Below are 21,036 nucleotides of genomic sequence, written 5' to 3' on the forward strand. Positions count from 1 at the left end.
CAGGCTGATACAGCCTCCCCGAGAACCATTTCCAGGAATGCCTTATTCTCCTGTACAGGAAAGAGGCAGGAAGTTTTCTCTGATCAGAGGTTTTTCTCAGCCTCCTGACCCATCTGCCTGCAGGGCACCACCATGACAGCTGCCAGGCTGAGCCACTCCACAGGGTGTCAGCACTTTCTCCCATTTTCACCTCAGCCTCCTGCCACAACCCTTCACATCCATCAGGGCAGGAGCAGCACACTGGGGAAGGCAGCAGCATACTGGGGCTGTTGTGTCTTAGAGGAGGGCTCATTCCTCCTGTGGATGTTGCTGCAGTTCACAAAAGGGCTTGCTAACACCACCTTCCCCTTGCCCAACTGCAGCAAGGCAAGATGGTGCTTTCTTTAGATCACAGAAACACTGGCTCCAGGAGACCTCCTGACATCAGTAAGGTAAGAGGGAGGTGCCAGCAAATGATTTTGAGGTGTCTCATTGTGCTTATAACATCCTGCTACCTGCAAGGCACACCTGGCAAGCTCAGCTCTCCCCCTCTGTGCATTAGTTTCAGGTACCCAGGCAGGAGAGTGAGGCTGATACAGGACTAGTGATTGATGTGTACCTTGTTGTGGTGAATTAACAGCAGGCAGCAGACAGGCATGAGATGGCTACCAGCACCAATACCAGCATCCTCACACCTGCAGCCACACTCTGGCTGTGCCTGTGGCAGAGGGAGCTGCTGGAGCCCTATCCTGGCTCCTCCCAACCTCCAACTGCAGGAGCACAGCAAATGACTCAGTTGAGATTTTCTCCTGGGAAATAACTTGTTTTGTGCAGTAGTAACTCAGGCAGCTGTGAGGAAAGCCTAAGACACCCCACAGCTCACCTTCAGACTTTGGTAAAGTCTCCATCCCTTCTGATCTGAAGGCTTCAGAGCAGTGTAACTTCACACAGGTATGACAACACCCCCAAGGAGCTATCTCCCGTAAGAGCTACAATGTCATACAGCACATTAAGTCTGTGTCCTCTTCCAACTCAAACCCCTGGTTTTATTAAAGTCACTAAGAAAACATTATATACTCACTAACAGAACTGGTCTCCTGTGTGCAAATGGCTGTAAAGCTATGTTCTGGTTTTTTTTATCAAAGGAAGGTGAAATCTGCTACATAATCCTGATGAAAACCACAGCACCCACCCTGCTATTTGGGGGGAAAAATACCAATTTTTTTTACTTATTCACTGGCCAGTACTGCAAGACATTTTAACAGATGGACAACAATTGTGATCGTCAGCAAATGCCTGCCTGAGGCTGTGGTCATGTTCAGTCTAGGCCTGCAGGTCTATTTGTAATGCCAAGGACCTTTCTCTAGACCTGCCATCTCATCCTTCTGACTTCATACTTTCCCATCTGCAACACACAATGAGAAAGGATCAGGGTTTAGTCAGAACAAGTGCTCCTCAGGACATAATCCTACTGTCTCTGATCATCAGCTTTGTGCAAGACACTTACAAATTCTTCATTTGTACTTGTTAAAATATTCAAGCTTCCCCTACCTGAACATGATGTGAACAAATCTGCTCAGATACATAATTGAATAGTACCAGAGAAGCTGCACTACCACCTCTAACAATTAAGTCCAGGACATCAAACATGGACAAAAGGAATTACTCAGTGCTTGGTCCCATGCTTTTCCTTCCATGCAATATGAGCAGAACCAAGCTGAACCTCACAGCTGGCCACATGCACAAGGGTTAAACCAGATGACCTTCCAAGGTCTCTTCTAAAATAAAAGTATTTCATGATCTGCCCTTAAAATGACCCAACTCAGAAGATTCATGTCACTGAAGATATTTAGAAGTATTTACAGGCAGAGGCCATGGTTTTTAAATAAAAGTTTAATTCCTTCATCAGGTCTTAACTTTGAACACAAATGCTGCTGAAAATCCTCCCAGCACTGCTCTGATGTCCTGGCTTTTGGCTCTCAGAGCAGCAGCAGGATGGCAGCAGGGGCTCCCATACAGGAGGTGGGATCACAGACTCTCAGGAGAGCTCAGTGCAGGATGCAAAGCAAAGAAGCAAGAGATGCACAGTTTCCAGACAAACACCAATTCTTATACAAAAAGAAAAGCTCTACACTAATAGAAGTGTTAATGTTGCCACAGGACAGGAGTTTAGGAAGGGAGAGAAGTCTTCAGTAAAAGGCACAACTAAAGAAGTACTTCCCTAGATTTTAACCACATCTTTCAGTCAGTTCCACTTATACCCCAGCCCCCAGCCTCTCAAAGCCATGCTGGTTACTGTAGAAAACAATTTCAAGTTCCTTCTTTTCCCTTTTTCCCTTCCTCCAGCTCAAAAACAAATAAAAAAAAGGAGTGCTTATTAAAACAAACAAACAAAACAAAACAAACAAAAAAAAAACCAACCAAAAAAACCCCAGAAAAAAAACAAAAAACCCAAAACAAAAGAAAACCAGAATAAAACAGTTTGGTCTATAAACCGTAAGAGTTCAAGAGAGACTTAGCAGTTTACCTTACGATTGTCTGGTACATTTTCAAAATATTCAAGTTTCAGATGATACTTATTACATCCAAGAGCCTCAGCCAGCTCTAGTTTTGGTATTTTTCTTTCAGGCACTTTGTGGCCTGTCAGGTTGGTGTTAAATCTGCAATTTTCCCAGTTATTATGTATCACCAGCCTCTTCAACCCATTGCCATAAACACTCCTGGGAAGCATCAGACACACTCCAAGGGCTCCTTCAGGTGTTGTTGTCCTGCAACCTGCAGTGCTCCTTGGCTTAAGGTATTTTGCAAGAAGCAAGGCTTTCAAGGAAAGGCAGACAGTGAGCAGGATGAGGTGTCAGTAACTTCCAGGATAACAGGACTGTAACAGGCACTGAGTGAGAGGCTGAGCCAGCTGGACACAAAGCTGCTGTGTTTCAGGTCACCCCAGCATCTGAGCAGGCACTTGCTAGATGCAACAACCAAGAACCTTGCTGCTGTTGGACAGAGGCTCTGTTTACTACTGTACTGGTAAAAAAAGAGTTGGGGGTTGCACAGCAGGTCAAGGTGCAGCTGCAGCACATGACAGCAATGCTCTAGTTAGCTAGCAAGGCTAACAGGAAACTGTGAAATTGAGAAGCTGGTTTTAGCCTGCACTAGAAACCAAAGCACACAACCACCACAAGTTCTGTGTCAGAGCTTTTGGAAAAGAACACTTGTCCAGGATGCACCTTCCCAACTAAGCTAGCACAGCACTGCACAGACTCTGCTCTCACCCTCACTTTGCTGTGTAGTGCACTAAAGGGCATTTAATTTCATCAACAATTAAGAGGAATTCAAGTTTGCAAGCTACACCGATCTCCTTTTATGGGAGGAAGCTGCAGCAGAACCACTCCCAAGGTGTCTCCCAGGGCTTCACCAAGGGTCAAGCTTGGCCAAGACACAAGCCTTCCCCCACCACTCTCCAAGGGCTCTGTCAGGTACAGAGTGGTAAAACAGCCAGCAGTCTCTTGGGCTCTTGCTGTAGATCCAGATCAACATGTCCTAGGGAGCTCTACTTCCCAAACAATTTAGGATGCACATGCCAGATCATCTAACCCTGCCCACAGACAAACCCTCTCCCTCCCCCCCTCAAAATAATTGTGGCAATTAGCCATGTGTCAGTCCTGCTCTCCACAGACCTGCAGAATTGAGTCAGTGCTACTGATCAGCTCCATGCACAGGGCTGCTGGTGGAGTTGGCTGTCACAAAGATGAGCTTTCCCCCTCCAGCCTCCCAGTGTTGGGAACAGAGCCAGTAAGCCTGACTTAAGCAGGAGATGTGGAGAACTGCACTGGAACAAGCAGAGTCTTCTACTGAACTTTACAACAAGCTGAACAACTTTTGGTTTTAAAAAAAAAAGCCATACAAGCAGCAGCTGACATCTGTTGTTATAAAGGGACATGGCTGAATAGGTAGGAAACAGATTCCCCATTATGAGTCCTCCTGATGGCCTCTGCAAGGATCATGGAGATGTCAATCACCTGGAAGGGAAGAAAGATGCATCAGTGCCATTGAGAAAAGGCATCAAGCCTGAAAGAACTGCTGGGAAGTCAGGGACAGCCTAAAGAATAAACCCATCACCCACATTTGAACATGCCGGATGCAGATAAATTACTTCTACAGGATTAGGATTTAATTACATCTAAGCCTGAAGATACTCTGCAAAAAGCACTACAAATATTCTAGCTAGTCTGTCAGTTACAGTCTACTGTCACCCTGCTTTGCTCAGACTGCCTAGGCTCAATCTGTTTACCACAGGACTCTCTTATTCACTTTGTGCAGAGAAGTTAGGGCAGTCTAAATCAAGATGAAATCACTTCCCTGAGCCAAGAGGTTTTACCACTGCTGCCAGCAGTCTGAGAGATGAAGCTGCTGTGCTGCAGCTCAGCTCCTGGGCGCTGTGCTGGCTCCATCTGGTGGGGTCAGAAAGGTACCAAGAGGGAAAGCTGAGTCTCAGCCAAATCCCAGCTCTGAATTCCCACAGCTAAAGCATTTCAATGTATGTAGTCTATTAAGAATCACTATATTCATGGTGCATTAAGGAAACCAAATGAAAATCATATTTAATTTTTTTTTTAATCTTCTAGATAGTTTGTCTCTGAAGGAAAGAAAAAATGAACAAGCTGCAGAGTAAAGCCTGAGATTTGTGACAAATCCTTTACCTCTGTGCTCCTCAACACAAGACACCAGTGTAAATGTGAGGTATTAAAGGAGAGCCTGGAAAACTGCTCCACTGCAATCTTTGGCTACAGCTACTTACACAGAGGTTGCCAATTTAGCATTTTACCTACACCAGGTGCTGTGTGGAGCCTGGAAACAATGTAAAGCACCAGAAATGTTTTAGACATTGCAGGAGTATCATCCAGAAGTCAGTGCTGAAAGAAATGCAACCCAACAGCAGCTTGAAATCAGCTTATAACATATTTCCAAAAGCAGCTTAAAAATGACTGCAGCTTCAACTAGTTCAGCTTCCCTCTCACCAGCAGCCCAGTACTGGGGAAGCCTCTACACCCCACACCACAGTACTAGCTGAGTGTGAGTAGTGCCAGAACTTCTCCAAATGCTCGTGTCCTAGGTTTTGGTGTTGTGAAGTCAAGGCTCTTCTGGAATAAATCCAGTAAAGGACATCAGGGACAAGAAAAATGTTTTCCTTTTGTTACTGATGTATTTGGAAAAACCTAAGAATAATGTGGGCCTGTTCCTAAAGGGAAGGGGGACCCTGGTGACAGAGGATGCAGAGAAGGCAGTTAGTGAGCACCTTCTTTGCATCAGTCTGCACTGACGAGCAGGAGACCTGGGTAAGGGAATGTTGGAAGGAAGACTTCCTTAGGGAGGACTGGGTTAGAGGACACTTGGCCAGACTTGATATCCAAAAGTCAATGGGGCCTGATGGGATACATTCATGAGTACTGAGAGAGCTGGGAGACATCATGGCCAGGCACTCATGATCAGCTCTGAAAGGTCCTGCAGACTAGCAGAGGTGCCTGAGGACTGGAAGAAAGCAAATACAACCCAGAATTACTGGCCAGTTAACCTCACATCAATCCCTGGGCAGGTGACAAAGCACTTAATTCTGGAGGTCATCTCTATGCACGTGATCACAAGAACATGATCAGGAATAGGCAGCATGGATTCACCAAGGCAAATCATGCTTCACCAACCTGATCACCTACGAGGAAGAAACTACCCAGATGGGTGAGGGGAGAGAAGTGGATATTGTCAACTTCAGCAAGGCTTCTGACACTGCCTGTCATGAAATCCTCACAGGCAAAACTCAGGAAGTGTACACTGGATGAGTGGATTGAGAACTGGCTGAACAGCAGATTCTGGGGCTCATTATCAGCTTTTAGTTTTCATATGGATGGCAGAGGCTGGGCATAAAGTGACAGATACACAACAAAGCTGTCAGCACCAACATCAGAAGCTCCTGTCTACCTCTGTTTCAGCACTGCACATCAGCACATCACTCCTCCAAAGGGCACACATCCAACTACTTGCCTACATCTTGGTCCCATTAAATCAAACACCTGATCTGGGTAAAACAAGCCCTGAAAAAGATCCTTCATGAACTGTTTGAGATGAGCTGCAACAGAAGCTGCTTTATAGCAATGTAACATGTCTGTTACCCCACAGCAATAGGGCCAAGAGAACTCGGTAACACTGATGGCAGTACCAACAGAACCACTGCCAGCACTACACAGTATTGTGGGATTTTCACCACCAACAGGTGAACAGACAGACTACCACCCCCCAGGAGTGACAGAAAATAGATGCTCACCTGGATTTTAGGGCACTGCTTCATCTTGTCCTCCTGGGGTATTGTGTTTGTGACTACAACTGCCTCAAAACAGGCATTGTTGATCCGGGAAATTGCTGGCCCAGAAAAGATCCCATGAGTTAAGATGGCATAAACTTTGGTGGCTCCAGCTGACACAAGCCTGCAAGGGGGGAGAAAAGGAGAAGGATGAGTAATTCTCAAGTATTAAGCTGACATTAGTGCAGGGCACATGGTAAACATGACTGGAGACAGCACCATGTGCTTAGGGAACAGGTTACCTTTGATTCCCCCACTCTACTGACTCGGGGAAAAAAAGCAGTTTTACAAGTACCATGAAATCCACTACAGGCAAAGCACACACTGAAAAAACCCCTTTGTTCTTAGCTCTGGAATATTTGGAACAGATCATACAAGTGACCCTCTGTAATTTTTGCTTACACAAGGTAGCAGATATTTAATACTGTGCTAATACTTTAATACTGTATTTAATACAATATGAAATACTGTACTAATTTTTAATACTGTACTTAACAGTTAACCATCTTGCATATATTGCTGCTTCTAGTGTAAAAGGCATGAAGGATATCAAAGTTTGAGGAGCTTATTTCTAATACAAAACCAGCTGATGTACCACACAACACTTAGTTCTACCTGGCATGGTCACTGATGGTCCATTTTCAATGCAGGGAAAAAAAGAGACACTATGGTTTTCTACCTATTCCCACTGCAAGAACTTTTACTGGTTTTTTCCCCTTATTTTGTATGACATGAATAATCAAGAGACTGCATGAGCCTTGTGAAACTTGTCATGCAAATAATCTGCTTAACCCATGACACAGCGCTCACTAAGAGCAGGTTCCTGGGTTAGGAGGGCAGCAGCCAGCCCCACTCACTTGTCTGCAGCATGGCAGATGGTGCCACACGTGTCTGCCATGTCATCCACCAGGATGGCCACTCTGTCCTTGACGTCCCCCACCAGCACCATGCGATCGACCTCGTTGGCCTTCTTGCGCTCCTTGTGGATGAGGGCAAAGTCTACATTCAACCGATCTGCAATGGAGGTCACTCTGAAGAGAGAACAGTTCCCAAACAACACTTAACTCCACACAGCAGCTTCAGGCAAAGCTCTTTCAATATCAAACACACTGCCCTAAGAGGAGCTGTCACCACATCTGCTACTGCTCCCAAGCAATTAATAGAAGGCACTCTGCCACCTTAGTTTCCCTTTGAGCAGCTAAACTGCAACCTCTGATCTAATCTCTCTCAGTGACTGCAAATAGATCTCATCTTTCATCATGACCACTGTAAACTAATTTGCATTTAAGCTGAAAACAAATCTTAATCAGCAAGGTCAGCAAACTTGAAGCAATCCAAACACTTGGGAAGTTGTCATCTTTGTAACACTACACTGGAAAGGCTTAAGTTGTGCTATGACAGGGCTTTACTGTCACTCCTGTAAGCACTCAATCCATCATGCACACAAGCACTGGCACAGATTGTGGCAGGATTACACATCCAGGAAATTCAAATACACCACCTCATATTTATTTCCATTAAAGTGACGGCAGAGCAACCTTACTAGAGGGATCTTAACCTTATATATTGATACTGATGAACAGTAAAGAGTTTAAAAGCATTAAGAGTGGAAGGAGTAAAACACACATGCCCCCAAGAAACTCTACACTTGAGGCAAGTAGACTCTTAGCCCCACTAGATCAGACTTACCATCCTGGTGGTCCTACACAAGGCTGTTAAACTAAACAAGTATTTGGCTTTGCATATCTCCATAAAATATTGCACCAGCCAAGATCAACACATTTCAGTATAAGAGGCTTTGAGCAGATTTTTTCAAGAGTCAGATTATATCTGGCTGGTTTGGCACTTCATATACTGTGTTATGCAACGAGCTACAGAAATAGCTGAATGTACAGGAGGTCTTGCCCAATCCAGGGACCACAGCAAAGCTACAGAAGACATCCAGTGACCTCCACTGTGTCTCTTGGCTGTCTGTAACACATCACTTCAAACATTCTGAAGCATGTGAATCAGATCAGCAACCACCAACATTTTGGTGTGACAGCCCTGGATTAAAGAATACATCTGTGTCCCTCTACTGTTCACATGTAGCCCTCAGACAGAAGCATCAAGGAACAGCCTAGTTTCTCCTAAAAAGCCTCTGAGAAGATTCTGGGCTGCCCACAAACTGGCATGTTTGTCTGCAGGGAGATGGGAGATTGTAAGGCTATCAAAATAGAAATGTGCTATAGCATATGCCGCTGCTTTTTGGAAAGGAACCATCTATCTTCCTCGTTCTCAGGGAAGATGAAGAGAGGCAGCAGGCTTAAATCACAGCTAGATATTCAAATCCAAGGTAATGAAGTAAGAAAATACCTCAAGAGACTACGTTTAATTCTGCAAAGAAAGCAGATAAAACTGTATCATTAATCAATCATCAGCAGTAAGCTTGCCATAGGGGTGTAAGCTACACTATTTCCTCCTTCAGTTGGCATAAACACCCTCTACAAATTGATTTAGTCCAAGGGAGGTAGCTGTTGTGCAATTCCTACCTATGCAGCTGTGATTCTAGAAGCTATTAAATCCTCCATATAGCCCAAGAAACCTTCTAAACATTCCCTAGGAAGAATATTTGACCACTCTTCACCTGCTGTCCCAGACTTTTTGAAAGAAGGCAGACTGAAAGAAGGAACATGTTTTAAAAACAGAGTCACAAATATTCTTAGGAACTGAACTTGACACAGAAGCAGCATCTCAAGCCACCTGTCTGACAGCTCACCTCTTGGCTCCACCAGCATCTGGTGAAACAATGGTGCAATTCTTCCACTCTGGAATATTCTCTTTGATCCATTTCAGTACCGCAGGCTCGGCATATAAATTATCAACAGGGATATCAAAAAAACCCTGCAAGGAAGACAACAGGAACAGATGCAGCTGAAAGCCCCATTCCAGAAACCGTTGTAGGAAGCCTTCTATATCATCAGACATGCAGACACCACCTTTCCACAGCTTTCAGCTTTCCTTTTTACTTCCCTTGATGTAAGGGCAGTAGTCTTTGGGATACACAGAATAGCAATGCAAGAAGTCTTCAGAGCCAGAAATAGTTCAGCAGCATAAATAACACTTTATATTTAACACCTCCACAAAATGAAACTAGTTCTGTCCTGGGGGCTGCAGAAAGCCTGCAGCAAATGCACTCACTTCCAGAGCAGCTGGCTGCCTATTTACAGTCAGACTTTAAAGCTCATTACTCAAACTGTTCATATCTACAGAACAGGCTTGAGCAACATCTGTCTTTAAACTAATGCAGCTGGTTCCATAACTTTACAGTGACCCTGTAGACTTCTCCAAATCTCATAGGTCACTAAATGCCAGAAGTTAACCCTGGAGTAAACAGGCAGGAGAATGAGGGGCAGCAACTCCTGAGGAACGCTTCAAGGTACAGGGTAACAGACCCTTCACACCATCATAGCTTCTGTGCTCAGCAACACAGCAGCTACAGGAACCAGGCTGAAACCAGCCAGATGCTGGAAGCACATAGGCACAAATGATCCCATTAAATCCCATCACTGCTGCTGGTGCAAGGTGAGCCCTGTCAGTCACACCAATTCCAAGCCCTGTAGGAAGAGGGATCCCCTTGGGCTCAGTTATTTCATGCTCTTTCTGAGAGCCTTCTCAGCTGTGCCCCCTACAGATTTTTTTCATCTGAGACAGTATTTCTGGGCAAATCTTACTGGACTGTGAATGACTGCACTTCCAAGTGTTAAAACAACAGCCAGCCCACTTACTTCAGCAGGCAGGAACTACCTTACCCTCTTTGCAGCAATACAACAGACATCCTTCCCTCTGCCACACCCCTCTCAGTTGCACTGAGTTGGTTTCTTGGTCTTGAGCACTTGCTCAAGGTAGAGAAAAACAAAATCAAATTGAGCTTGCAGCCTCTCCTCTCCCTGGCAATTATTCCTGCCAGCTTTCTTACGCAGCCCAAGTCAAGACTTCAGTTGCTCTATGAGATATTTTGTTCATAAGCCAACAAAGGCTATGAATGATTTTCATTTCACTACCAGCATGGGAGAGAACCAAGGCCAGCCTGTGTGGGAGGGTGGTGCTGAATGGATACAAGTGGGATTGCCAGAAGCAGGCTATCAGATCACTGTCCTGGTCAAATAAACCCACAAATGCAGCTGTGCCAGGACACCTGAGGGCAGAACCTACTGCTCCCTTCTCCAGGACAACACACTAAGTACCAGAAAGCTCTGCTCAGAGTTTAAAGACACTCTCTATCTCACATTCCTCCAAGGTCTAGCAAAGAACAAACAATGTCACTGTGTGGCAACAAAGCTGTAGTGATCACTTACTAGCTCATTTACACAAGCCTCAATACACTCATTCTGATGAAGAACAATTGTACTTTCATTTACAGGTTAAGATGTTACCCACCTCCCCATCCAGTCCCAAATTCCCAAGTCTTGATCACTGCAGTATCTCCAAAAAGCAGATGACTGGAAAGCTTGCAAAGCAGCCAAGAGACTCAGACTGGAACTGGTTAAGCCCCTTCCTGATTTTTGCTCCTACCTGAATCTGAGATGCATGCAGGTCCATGGTGATGATGTGATCTGCACCTGCCACAGACAGCATGTTTGCAACCAACTTGGCAGAGATTGGAGCTCGACTCTGGTACAGGAGAAAAAAACAGACAAGTTCAACTCCTTCATCAAGATGTCAGCCTTCTGCTTCCAGGCAGTGATTCACAAGCAGTTACTAAAAGGAGCACTCATTAACATTGCATCTTCTCATCAGCTAGTGATTAGACTTTAGTATATTTTCAAGAAGAACTAGATCTTTATGAAAAGATCATTTTGCAGTCCAATATAATGAAGTTTAACAAACTGAAGAGAGGATATTCAGAGGGGGATATTCAGGATATTCAGAGGAGGCGACAAAACTTCATTTAAATCCTATCCAGCAGTCAGGACTTGCAAGGTGTGCATTCAACTTCCCTGCAGAAACCTTTACCACATCCCTTACCTTGTCCTTTTTGTCCTGCCGGGCGTAAGGGAAGCAGGGGATGACAGCTGTGACTCTGCTGGCTGAGGCAATCTTGCAGGCATTTATCATGATGAGGAGCTCCATCAGATTGTCATTGATTTCCCCACAGCCACTCTGCACGATATAGACATCCTCCCCACGGACACTCTCGCCTATTTCCACGCTGGAAACATGAGAAGACAGTTGGAGCCAAACACAAATTAAAGCACAGCCATTACCTGTGCCTGCAGAGCAACCAAGGCACTGCATCCCCAAGGTTCTGTGGGTGACAGTGCCAGATAATCAAAGCTGTTGAGCAGCAACTGCTGTTTATTTGTTCAGTGGCTATTTTACAGCACTCACTCATCAGATTTAATGAGTGAGCCAGTAAGGCTAAAAGCACTCAGCCTGTGCTCTTGATCTCAAAAAGCTGAGCATGTAAACACCCCAGAGCAGGCCTTGTTCCCCTGGAATCACAAGCACAGCCACCTCTAAAAGCAGCAGTGCATAAAGGAGGAAGGACCATGGCCAGCCACCAGCCAGAGTGGGGTCAAACTGCTACCAAAGCAACACTGCAGCCAATTATCAGATTGAGCCTCATAACAGCCATTCAGGGGCTCCAGCAGAGAAGCACTCCAGCCTTTCACTCTGGAAAGACTTCTGGGGTTAATTTTCTCCTGGATGCAGTGCACACTAATCCCTGCTGATGAAGGGCCTGAACACAAGCCAAAGGTCCTGTTTGCCAGCAGCAAAATGCCAGCTCCAGTACATGTATGGAGACACCTGCATCAGAAAGAGGGGGAAAGAAACCACTTTAGTTACAGACCCCCTCAGGGTAGAGCTCTAATTCTAATATTTCCTTCTCTGACCTTCCTGATCTCTTCTTCTAAGTTTTTTTGATGACTGTTATCTATTTATATATTACTGCTCAATATCCATCAGCAAGCTGCTGTCATCTTCACTGCCCACTGACTTACAGGATGCATCCATCTCTTGTGGAGAGTTTCTGTCAATGAGAACTCTGCTAGGGAACTGTCTGATAATCAGCAGCTAGCATCAAAGTGTCATCTCCAGTATTAGGCTGATTTAAAGTATTTATGGTACAAGAAAGTCTATTAATTACTCTGCTGAAACAGTCTTACTCTTTTGGGGAAGCACCTACTGTCAGTTTATTGGGGTAAATAAGATGTTTTTTAAGTCTTCAAGTCACATTACCTGCTGACATAGGAACCTGCTGGCCAGCCAGCCAGATGGGTAAGAGCAATTAATAAAGAACAATGAGAACAGTGCAAGGGCTGTAAATCAAGCAGAACTTTTTATAACTTCTCTACAACTCTTTGTACTACCTCTGAGGTTTCACTATCAATACCCATGGCAAGAGAAACATAATACTCTATGTCACACGTACATCCTGGATTTTCATGGGAAAAAAACTTCTGTTCCAGAAGGAGTGGGTTGGAGCAATCAAGGTTTTTTATATTGTACTCTGTAGCATATACACAGTTAGTGTATTCTCTAAAGCAAGCTTAAGGAGCTCTGAACAAGTTTAAACCTCCTTTTTAGCTTTACGTAGGATGGCAGCAAGATTTTTAAAGCACAGATACATAAACCAAGGCGAACATTAGGTTTCAAAGTTGGAGAGAAACAGACTGCGTGACTGCAATTGCACCGTGGGATGCACGGAGGTGTGAGCCTCCTCTCCCTCCTTAAGAATTCTAGCAATACTTTCTAAGACTCTGAGGCTCCTCAGAGAAGTTTAAAGGTACCAACTACATGCTAAACACAAAATTATCAAGCCTCAAGTTATCAGAGTTTAGATTTAAACACCAAAAAGCCTGATCAGCGTAGGTGTAACTCCGAGATGTGCCGTCCCATCAGTTCGCGGCTTTGCGGTGGAGGGGGCAAGGTCCGGGTGGCGAATTGCACCGCTCCAACAGTTGCCACAGCGGCCAGGTCACACAAACCCTTCAAGTTCAGGAGCCCCGCGCGGCCCCGGGAACTGAGGAAGCCCCAAAGGGGGCGGTGGAAGCCCCAAAGGGGGCGGAGGTAGCCCCAAAGGGGGCGGAGGTAGCCCGCGTGGGGCCCACGCCGTGAGGCGGGGGCCGCTGCAGGCACGGCCCGGGCCGCACATGGCTCCCGGGGCGCACCGCAGCCCGGCCTCGTCCCGCACCGAGAGCCGGCTGTGCCCGGGGGAACGTGCGCGATGCACCCGAGGGCTCCGGGCAGCAGAGGCCCGGTGGGAGCGCTCCGGGGAGGTCTCGGAGCACAGCTCCGCCGCCGGGCCCGACCGCACGGCCCCCGAACTACAACCCCCATAACCCCCCGCGCGGAGACCGCGCGTTACCCAGCGCCTCAGCGCCGCGGGGCCTGCCGGGAGCTGTAGTGCGGCCGCGCCCCGCCCCGCCTCACCATGTCTCCTGGTTGCTGAACTTCTTGGTGACCACCTTGCCCAGCTCCAGGCCCAAGCGGTCGGCGATCTTCTGGGACAGGTCCTGGTGCGAGCTACCGCTGAAGATCTTGATGTTGGGCATGGCGGCGGCTGCGGCACCGGCGCCCTTTTTCTCCCCCTCCTCGTCGCTCCGCCACGCAGCGCCCGCGGCTGCCGTGCGGGGACCAGCCCGCCTCCTGCGAGGACGCGGCACAGTGGGTACAGGTCACACCAGTCGCCTCTACGCCGCCATCTTATCCTTTCCCGCCTACTGCGCCGACCCTTTATAGCTTCTCCGCCCCTAAGACGCGCCCCCAATCGCTTTCCATTGGCTGTACCGCCACAGGGGGCGGGTTCTGCTAACCGGCGCGGCAGTAGTAGGCGTGGCTTGTCGCGTCTCCTTCCCTTTGAGGGTGAGGGGAGGTGCCCGCGGCCACCAGTTGGGGGCGGGGCCTAGGGCAGGAGGCGGTCTGCGATTGGTCTCTGCGTGGCAGCCTGGGCTGTGATTGGCCAGAGCGGCGGCGGGCAGAGCGCGCGGCCGGCCCTGCCCCACGTGGCCGCGCGGGTGCAGCCGCCCTCCGGCGGCCATGATGGCGCCCCCCGCGCCGGAGGAGGCCGGTGGGCCCTGGCCCCGCTGCCGCCTCACGGCGCCGCGACCGCGGTCCCCGCCCCGCCACCGCCGCCCCACCGCTGCCGGCGAGACCCCACCGCGCCGCCGCCACCATTACCTGAGCATGCCGGCCTGCCCGCGCTCGCCGCGTCCGTCCCCGCCGCCCTGCGCGGCGCTGCGCGGAGCTGGCGTCACCCGGCGGCCGCGTGTGAGGCGGTACCGGCTGACACCGGGTGGCAGCGGGCCCGCTGCGGCACCTCCGAGCCCCGGCCCGAGCTGCCGGCCCTGCCCTTCAGGGGTTGTTTTGATTTTGGGCCAGGGCTGCAGCCTGCCTGGGGCTTATTTTAACAGGCTGATTAATTCCTGAAGGGTTTTTATGTTTATAGTCGGGATTTTGTACCCAATTCCATACCAAATTATATATTTGTATCTATACATACATACATATATATAAGATAGATACATATATATGCATGTATGCATCTATCTATCTTATATATACTTATATATGTAACTAAGTATAATACCAAATCAGTCTTCTGTGAATTATCTGTATGTGACTGCATTATGCACATTAATTTATCTTTGGCGAAAATAAATAGTGTGCTTAAGGGCTTTGAACCTTGAAACTTGGATTGTTAACCTTTAAACCTGGATATAATTTGATCAAAGAATATTCTGGGTTGTGAGGGAATCACAAAGTCCTGACTCCTGGCCCTGCTCAGGATACCCCCAAGAATCCCACTAATGTGATTTTTATAGTGGTTCTAAATTTCTGATCTGGTCTCCAGTTGTTAATAGGCCAGTATATTCCTGTCCTTTTTCTAAGACTTAATTATCTCAAATTACCTTTCACTACTTTGAAGGAAATGATACTCAAGTTTTAGCTTGTATATGTTATTATAAACCCCTTTCATCACAGAAAATGCAGGAATTTATAATTGCTCACATTTCTGTGTTTCTGTCAGAGACCCAACAACCAGCAAGTCCAGGGTAAGGATGAGGCCAAGCCAGGGACTCTGCACTCCCTGTCTGTGCTTGTTATTTCCCCATAAATTGAAGGAGGAAGATTGACACATTTCTATAAATATACAAAAATATATATAAAAATAAGCCACAGCTTCTTCAGTATTTTCATGCAATTGTGTAATTGCTGCTCATGTTACCTGAATTTCTGAGAGGCAATAAACTTCTGCAGTGAATTTGACATTGATTTGCTTCCAGTCCTTGAGAATTCAACTAGAAGAAATCATCCACAGTCAAGGGGAGGTGGGGCTGGCCATGTTTTCTTTATTTTCTTAAACTCTTCTGGCTCCAAATGCTGCTGCCAGTGTCCCCAAAGACCCATAAATTAATGACTACAACACTTGGAGGAAGTTTTGCAGAACACTTTGTACAGTGTCATTAAATTTGGAATTCATCTGCATAAAAATAGATATCGATTCCCATACTTGGCATTGGTGGAACTGGAATATTAATATTGGTAGTTTTGATTATTTTCTGGTGTAGCTGTAGCAGTTTTGAGATGTTGTGCCAGACAACAAATCCAGGGAATGGCTAGGGAAGAACACAGCCCTTTGCTTCTAATTTGTTGCTAATCATTGCTCATCTTAGCAAAGAATATTAATCTTAACAGACAAAATTAATCTTAGCAGTGAAGAAACCTTCACTGGGGAGTGGTTACCTGATGGTTCAAGTGATGGGATTTGAGGCTACCTCCCAAACTTCCAGCAGACACATTTTTGCCCCAAATCCACATCCCTGCAGCCATTCACTGCTGCCTCCGGGCCTTTGATCTGGGGCACGCCTCGGCTTTGAAGTATTTGCTTCACTCTTGTTTTAAATTCCATTTAATGGAACACAGAACCAGAGTTTTCTGTGCCCAGGCACAGAAAACAGAAACATCTCGGTTAATTTGTGAACGAGGCAGTGGGACCCTGAGGCTGAAGGCTGCAGAGAGTATATTTAAACATGCAAATTATGCCTCTCATTGATGAGCCCTGCCTGGGCTTCCCTCCACAGGACTTTGGAGGCAGCTTTCTATCAGGATCCTCCTGGCATCACAGAGATGTGACCTGGGGGAGTGAAAAATCTGACCAGAAAAAAAAAAAAAGAATTAAAACCTTAATCCTAAAACCAAAAAAAAAAAAAAAAAAAAAAAGATTAAAAAGTAACTAAATCCTTAATCCTAAAGCCAGGAAGTAGCAACCTGTTCTGTGTAAAATCAAAGATTTTTTTCCCTTTCTGAGCTGGCAGCCAGGTGTGTTTTCACACCCACCTGCTTCCCTCCTATTTCAGCCTCCACCGAGCCTTTGTAGATTAGCCAGGGCTTTGTTCCTGAGGACAAAAGTCCACCTCCACTAACGACTCCCCAAGCTCTGGGAACAGGATCACCTCAGGGGTTTGCTTAAGGAGAAGCTCTTAATGCACCAGAGTCTGAGTTAAACAAAGCCAAAACTCGCTCAGGAGGTTCCTCAGCCACAGCTGGTCTAGAGCAGTGTGCTTTGCCATGCAGGGACAAGGAGGAGCAGCTTTGAAGGGTGAGAGGTTTATCTGGTTCTTGGGATGAAAGGAGACACTGTGCTTTCATCCCTTGAAAACCAAACCGAACTGGCTTGGGAGTCAGGATTTCTGTCAAAGGATGCTCAGGGAAATGGTCACAGATAATGAAAAAAGTGCATTGGAGTGTCTCAGCTCTTGTGTGGATGCCCTTATTCACATTAAAGCACCTCATTGCAGCTGGAAAGCCTCATTCTGAAAGCAAAATACAAGGAATTGAATTATTTCCTTTCAATTGAAAGGATTTTATTTAATTTTCCAGTGCTTTACAGTAGGGACAAGCACAAGCTGGCCTGGACAAGTAGAAAGGACAAGCTCATAGCCTGAGGTGCTATGTTCCATCAGGTTCTGAAAATTGTGAATTAAATTAGCTTCCAACTAAGGAGAACCTGAAAACACACAAACAGCCAAAAAAAAAAATCTTTACTTACCTGATTCGAAGGAGGTGCAGTTAATCAGAAATACCTTTGTGTGTCACAAGCTGAGAATGAAATTCCCAGGAAGTTTCCAGCAGCACATTAACAGCATCAAATTTCGTGGCGACATCAATCAAGACAAGTAGCCCTCGTCCCCCTCTTGGCACTTTCCTGCATACAATTGCCACTCAATTACCACCAGCCACTAATCAAGAGCACATTTTCATGCAAAAAGCCCTTGGCTGAGGGTTGTTATTTCTTTCTGTTGCCTTGTGACTTCAGTGCCTCGCAGCCGGTTCTGTTAATGAATGGCACTTGATGGAAATAACACCGGGCTCTGCCCTTTTGCCTTGGTGGCTGAAAGGAGGAGCCGGGGAAAATTGGAGGTCAAATAAAAGTAAAGGAAAGTAGAGGTAGAGAAAAGTTGGGAGGATGGATAGGAAAGTAGAGGCTGGGGAAAAAAAAAAAAAAAAGCCAAAAAGGTTGGAAGGCTGAAAAGTAGAGGCTAAAAAGTGGAGGGAGGTTGAAAGTTGATGCCAAAAAGGGGTGAGAGACTGACAGGAGGGCAGGCGGAGAGGGGGAAAGTTTAGGAATGGTTCTCATCATTAGCACTGTAAATATTCCCAGAGTTACACAGGACATCCCTGGACCACACTCACCAAGGAAAACCACGCCTTTTATCGGGAAAAACTGAAAATTCTGGGAAATACATGGTATTGCCAGGTCTCCACTCGAACCAATACAGACTTAGAGACCGTTTTGAAAGGATCCTGACTGGTTCCCTTTGTGTTCCTGCTCTTCCCACTCAGCGTTTTTGCTGTGCCTTTCTAAGGAGCCCAGGTAAAAGTATGAGGAATGAGCTGCCTTGCCTTCGGAATAGGTGAGTATTCATTAGATTTAGGAGTATTTCCAAGCTGCTTTTCGAAAGTGGGATTTAGTAAAGCATTTTAAAGTGTCCCGACTTACAGCGTGTCCCCAGCCCTTTCATCTTCTCCACCTTAGAGGGGCAGCATTGGAATTTCTGCCACTTTGGGGATGGTGTGTTTGCTTTTTAATACTTTAATATTGCAGCTGCAGAAACCCCCCTCCATCCATTCTGGAGGGGGGGACAGGTGACAGCCAGGGGCACCATCTCAGCTGGCCTGGGGGCTTGTGCAGCAGCTGCAGTGGCATGAGGTGTCTGCCCATGCCCTGACATGGAATTGCATAACATGACACAAAACCTCTGGGAAAAATTCCTAATGTACATGAAACCAGACTGGTTTTGTGTATATGAGGCATGTTTGGGTGCTGTCAATAGGCAGAGATGACTTTGCTCCCTGGCAGACTTCTCCCATGTGCACAGAAGGCCATAGGTGTCCTGCCCAGCCCCACTGTGACTGCCCATGTGAGGAATTTGTTAGGATATTTCACACAGGAATCCAGGATTTGTTAGGATATTTCACGCAGGAATCCAGACACTGTGCTTTAAATGAGGATAAAATTTTGACATTACTCACTTCCATTTGACTGTCAGCTCCCCTGGGCATGATGAAAGCAGCAGTGGCTCCCAGTTATTCTGCTGTTGTATCTGGGGCTCCTGCAAGTCCTGTGTAGTGCTGCCAAGACCTTGGAGAGGGTGCAAATCCTGACAGGAGAATGTGACTGCTCTGCCATGGGGATTAGAGTTCAAAGTGCTCTCAGCCATGGTGCCCAGTTGTTGTCTCCAGCTGACAATGACCAGCAAAGTTCATGGAGGCACAAAACTTGTCTTGGGACTGTGGCTTGAGGGCTGCTGGTGTTCTGCCTCTGCTTTGACACTTTAACCCCTGACAGCCAGGTAGTGAGGTTTAACCTCAGCTGGCAAAGCAGTACCACACAGCTGAACAGATAAGGCAAAAGCTGTGCAAGCAAGCAGAGGTAAACAGGGAATTCATCCACTGCCTCCCATGGCAGGCAGGTGCTCCAGGAAGGCAGGGCTCCATCAATTACTTGGGAAGACAAACTCAGAATGTTCCCCCTCCTCCTCCTCCCCCAGCTTTGAGTGCTGAGGGTGATGCCATAAGGTCTGGGATGTCCCTGGGGTCAGCTGGGATCAGCTGTCCTGGCTGTGCCCCCCAGCTCCTCAGGGGTGAGGGTGAGGAGCAGGACAGGCCCTGGCTGTGTGCAATCCCTGCTCAGGGAGAGCTCAAACATGCCTGGGTTATCAGCCCTGCTCCCAGCACAGAACCAAACCCAGCTGCTGTGAGGAGAATTAACTGTAGCCCAGTCAAAACCAGCACACCAGGTCCTCTGTTGGTCTCCTGAGCATTAGAGGGACCAGCCTAGCCCAAATTTTGTTCCTTTTCTGTCCATGGTCACTGATAGAGCCTTGGTGAGAACTCCTTGAGAGTAGACATAGATTAGAGGAGGTTAAGGCAGGGAGCAGCCTGTGGGGATGCAGGGACATCAGATGGCCAGGAGTGCATGCTGTGGCTGGGCTTGGGAGCTGGGAAGGTCCTGGAGGAAATCTGCACCAGCTGAGCTCTCGGGGTGAAGGCAATGTGAGGAGGGCAGGTCCTGCTGGTTTGCTGAAGGGCAGCAAACACAGTCTGGCACTCTCAGGCAGATTGCTCTGGTGGGAGGGGATGCAGAACAATTGGTTTATCACACAATATTTTATCTTGCTTTGACTTCCTGGGGCACAGTGGCTTTGAGGTGAAGAACTGTTGGTGCTAAATGAGAACCAGGCAGTCTGCAGGGAGATGGGCAGTGAAATAGGAACTAGATTTGGAGGGAAAAATCCACTTTGTGCTATGTTACTGAGATGCATTTTTTAACAATAGCCGTGATTCAGAACCATTAACAAGAACGTTTTACCTGGATCATTTCCTTTGAGAGTATTTACAAGTCCCCAGCAAGAGCAGGGACGGAACCTGAGAGAGAACAGCAATGTCATCCTGCAGGGAATGTACCAGTGCAACTCCTCTGCTCACAGAGGGACATCTGGCTGCTCCTGGAGAACATCCCTGTGCAAAGAGCACCATTCTGATGGTGAGCTTCTTGCCCTCTAGATGGTACCAAGCACCGAGTCTGCAATCGCTGATTTAACTGCCTGCTGTCAATAACATTTTCAGGCTCTGGGGGTTGTTAGAAAACCTCTTGGCTTTTCCGTGGTTTTGATCCATATCCAGCTTTATAAATAGGTGGGTTTCGTGCCATTCAGTGTCACTGTTAGTTCAGCATGGGAAAGGGTGTGATGCAGATTAAAATAACGAGCCTGGAGGCACAGAGAGCTCAAGTGCTGTGTGAGTCTCAAGTGCTGCCGCCTTTGCTTTAGACAACACATCCAACCCCCGTATAGAGAATGACCCAGTTCCTATAGGGCTGTTTTTTTGTGTTGGATCCTTATTAGACTTGGCTTTTATAATTCCTGGAGGCTTTGGGGTGTGTAGAGGCAACACACATCAACGCCTCCCTCCCTGATAAACAGAGAGCAGTTCATGGTGCCAGGCAAAAACGTGTACACTGGATATCGTCTGTAGCTAGGAAATTGTTTGCCTGGCTCTGAATTCTCCCCTGGTCTGGCATTCTGCTTTGCTGGGCTTCCTTTCCCCTGCAGACCCACCAGAGCAGTCCCAGAGGGCAGCAGAGCCATCAGGCCACTGATGGCAGGGCCACACTGTCACCTCAAGGCTTGGGTGAAAACACAGACTGGAGCTGGTCA

General features: G+C 47.0%; 1 protein-coding gene across 1 annotated transcript; it reads right to left on the reverse strand.

Annotated features, from left to right (window-relative positions):
* Positions 1-1,854: 1,854 nt before the first annotated feature.
* Positions 1,855-14,053, reverse strand: PRPS1 (phosphoribosyl pyrophosphate synthetase 1). The gene is made up of 7 exons (XM_030228880.2): positions 13,748-14,053; positions 11,339-11,522; positions 10,886-10,984; positions 9,090-9,214; positions 7,189-7,362; positions 6,296-6,455; positions 1,855-3,998 (listed from the first exon to the last, which is right to left on the reverse strand). The coding sequence occupies exons 1-7, from the start codon at positions 13,867-13,869 to the stop codon at positions 3,906-3,908; spliced, it is 957 nt and encodes a 318-aa protein (XP_030084740.1). The 5' UTR covers positions 13,870-14,053; the 3' UTR covers positions 1,855-3,905.
* Between the last annotated feature and the right edge of the window lie 6,983 nt (positions 14,054-21,036).

Source organism: Serinus canaria, chromosome 4A (genome assembly GCF_022539315.1).
Source record: "Serinus canaria isolate serCan28SL12 chromosome 4A, serCan2020, whole genome shotgun sequence".
Lineage (NCBI taxonomy): Eukaryota > Metazoa > Chordata > Aves > Passeriformes > Fringillidae > Serinus > Serinus canaria.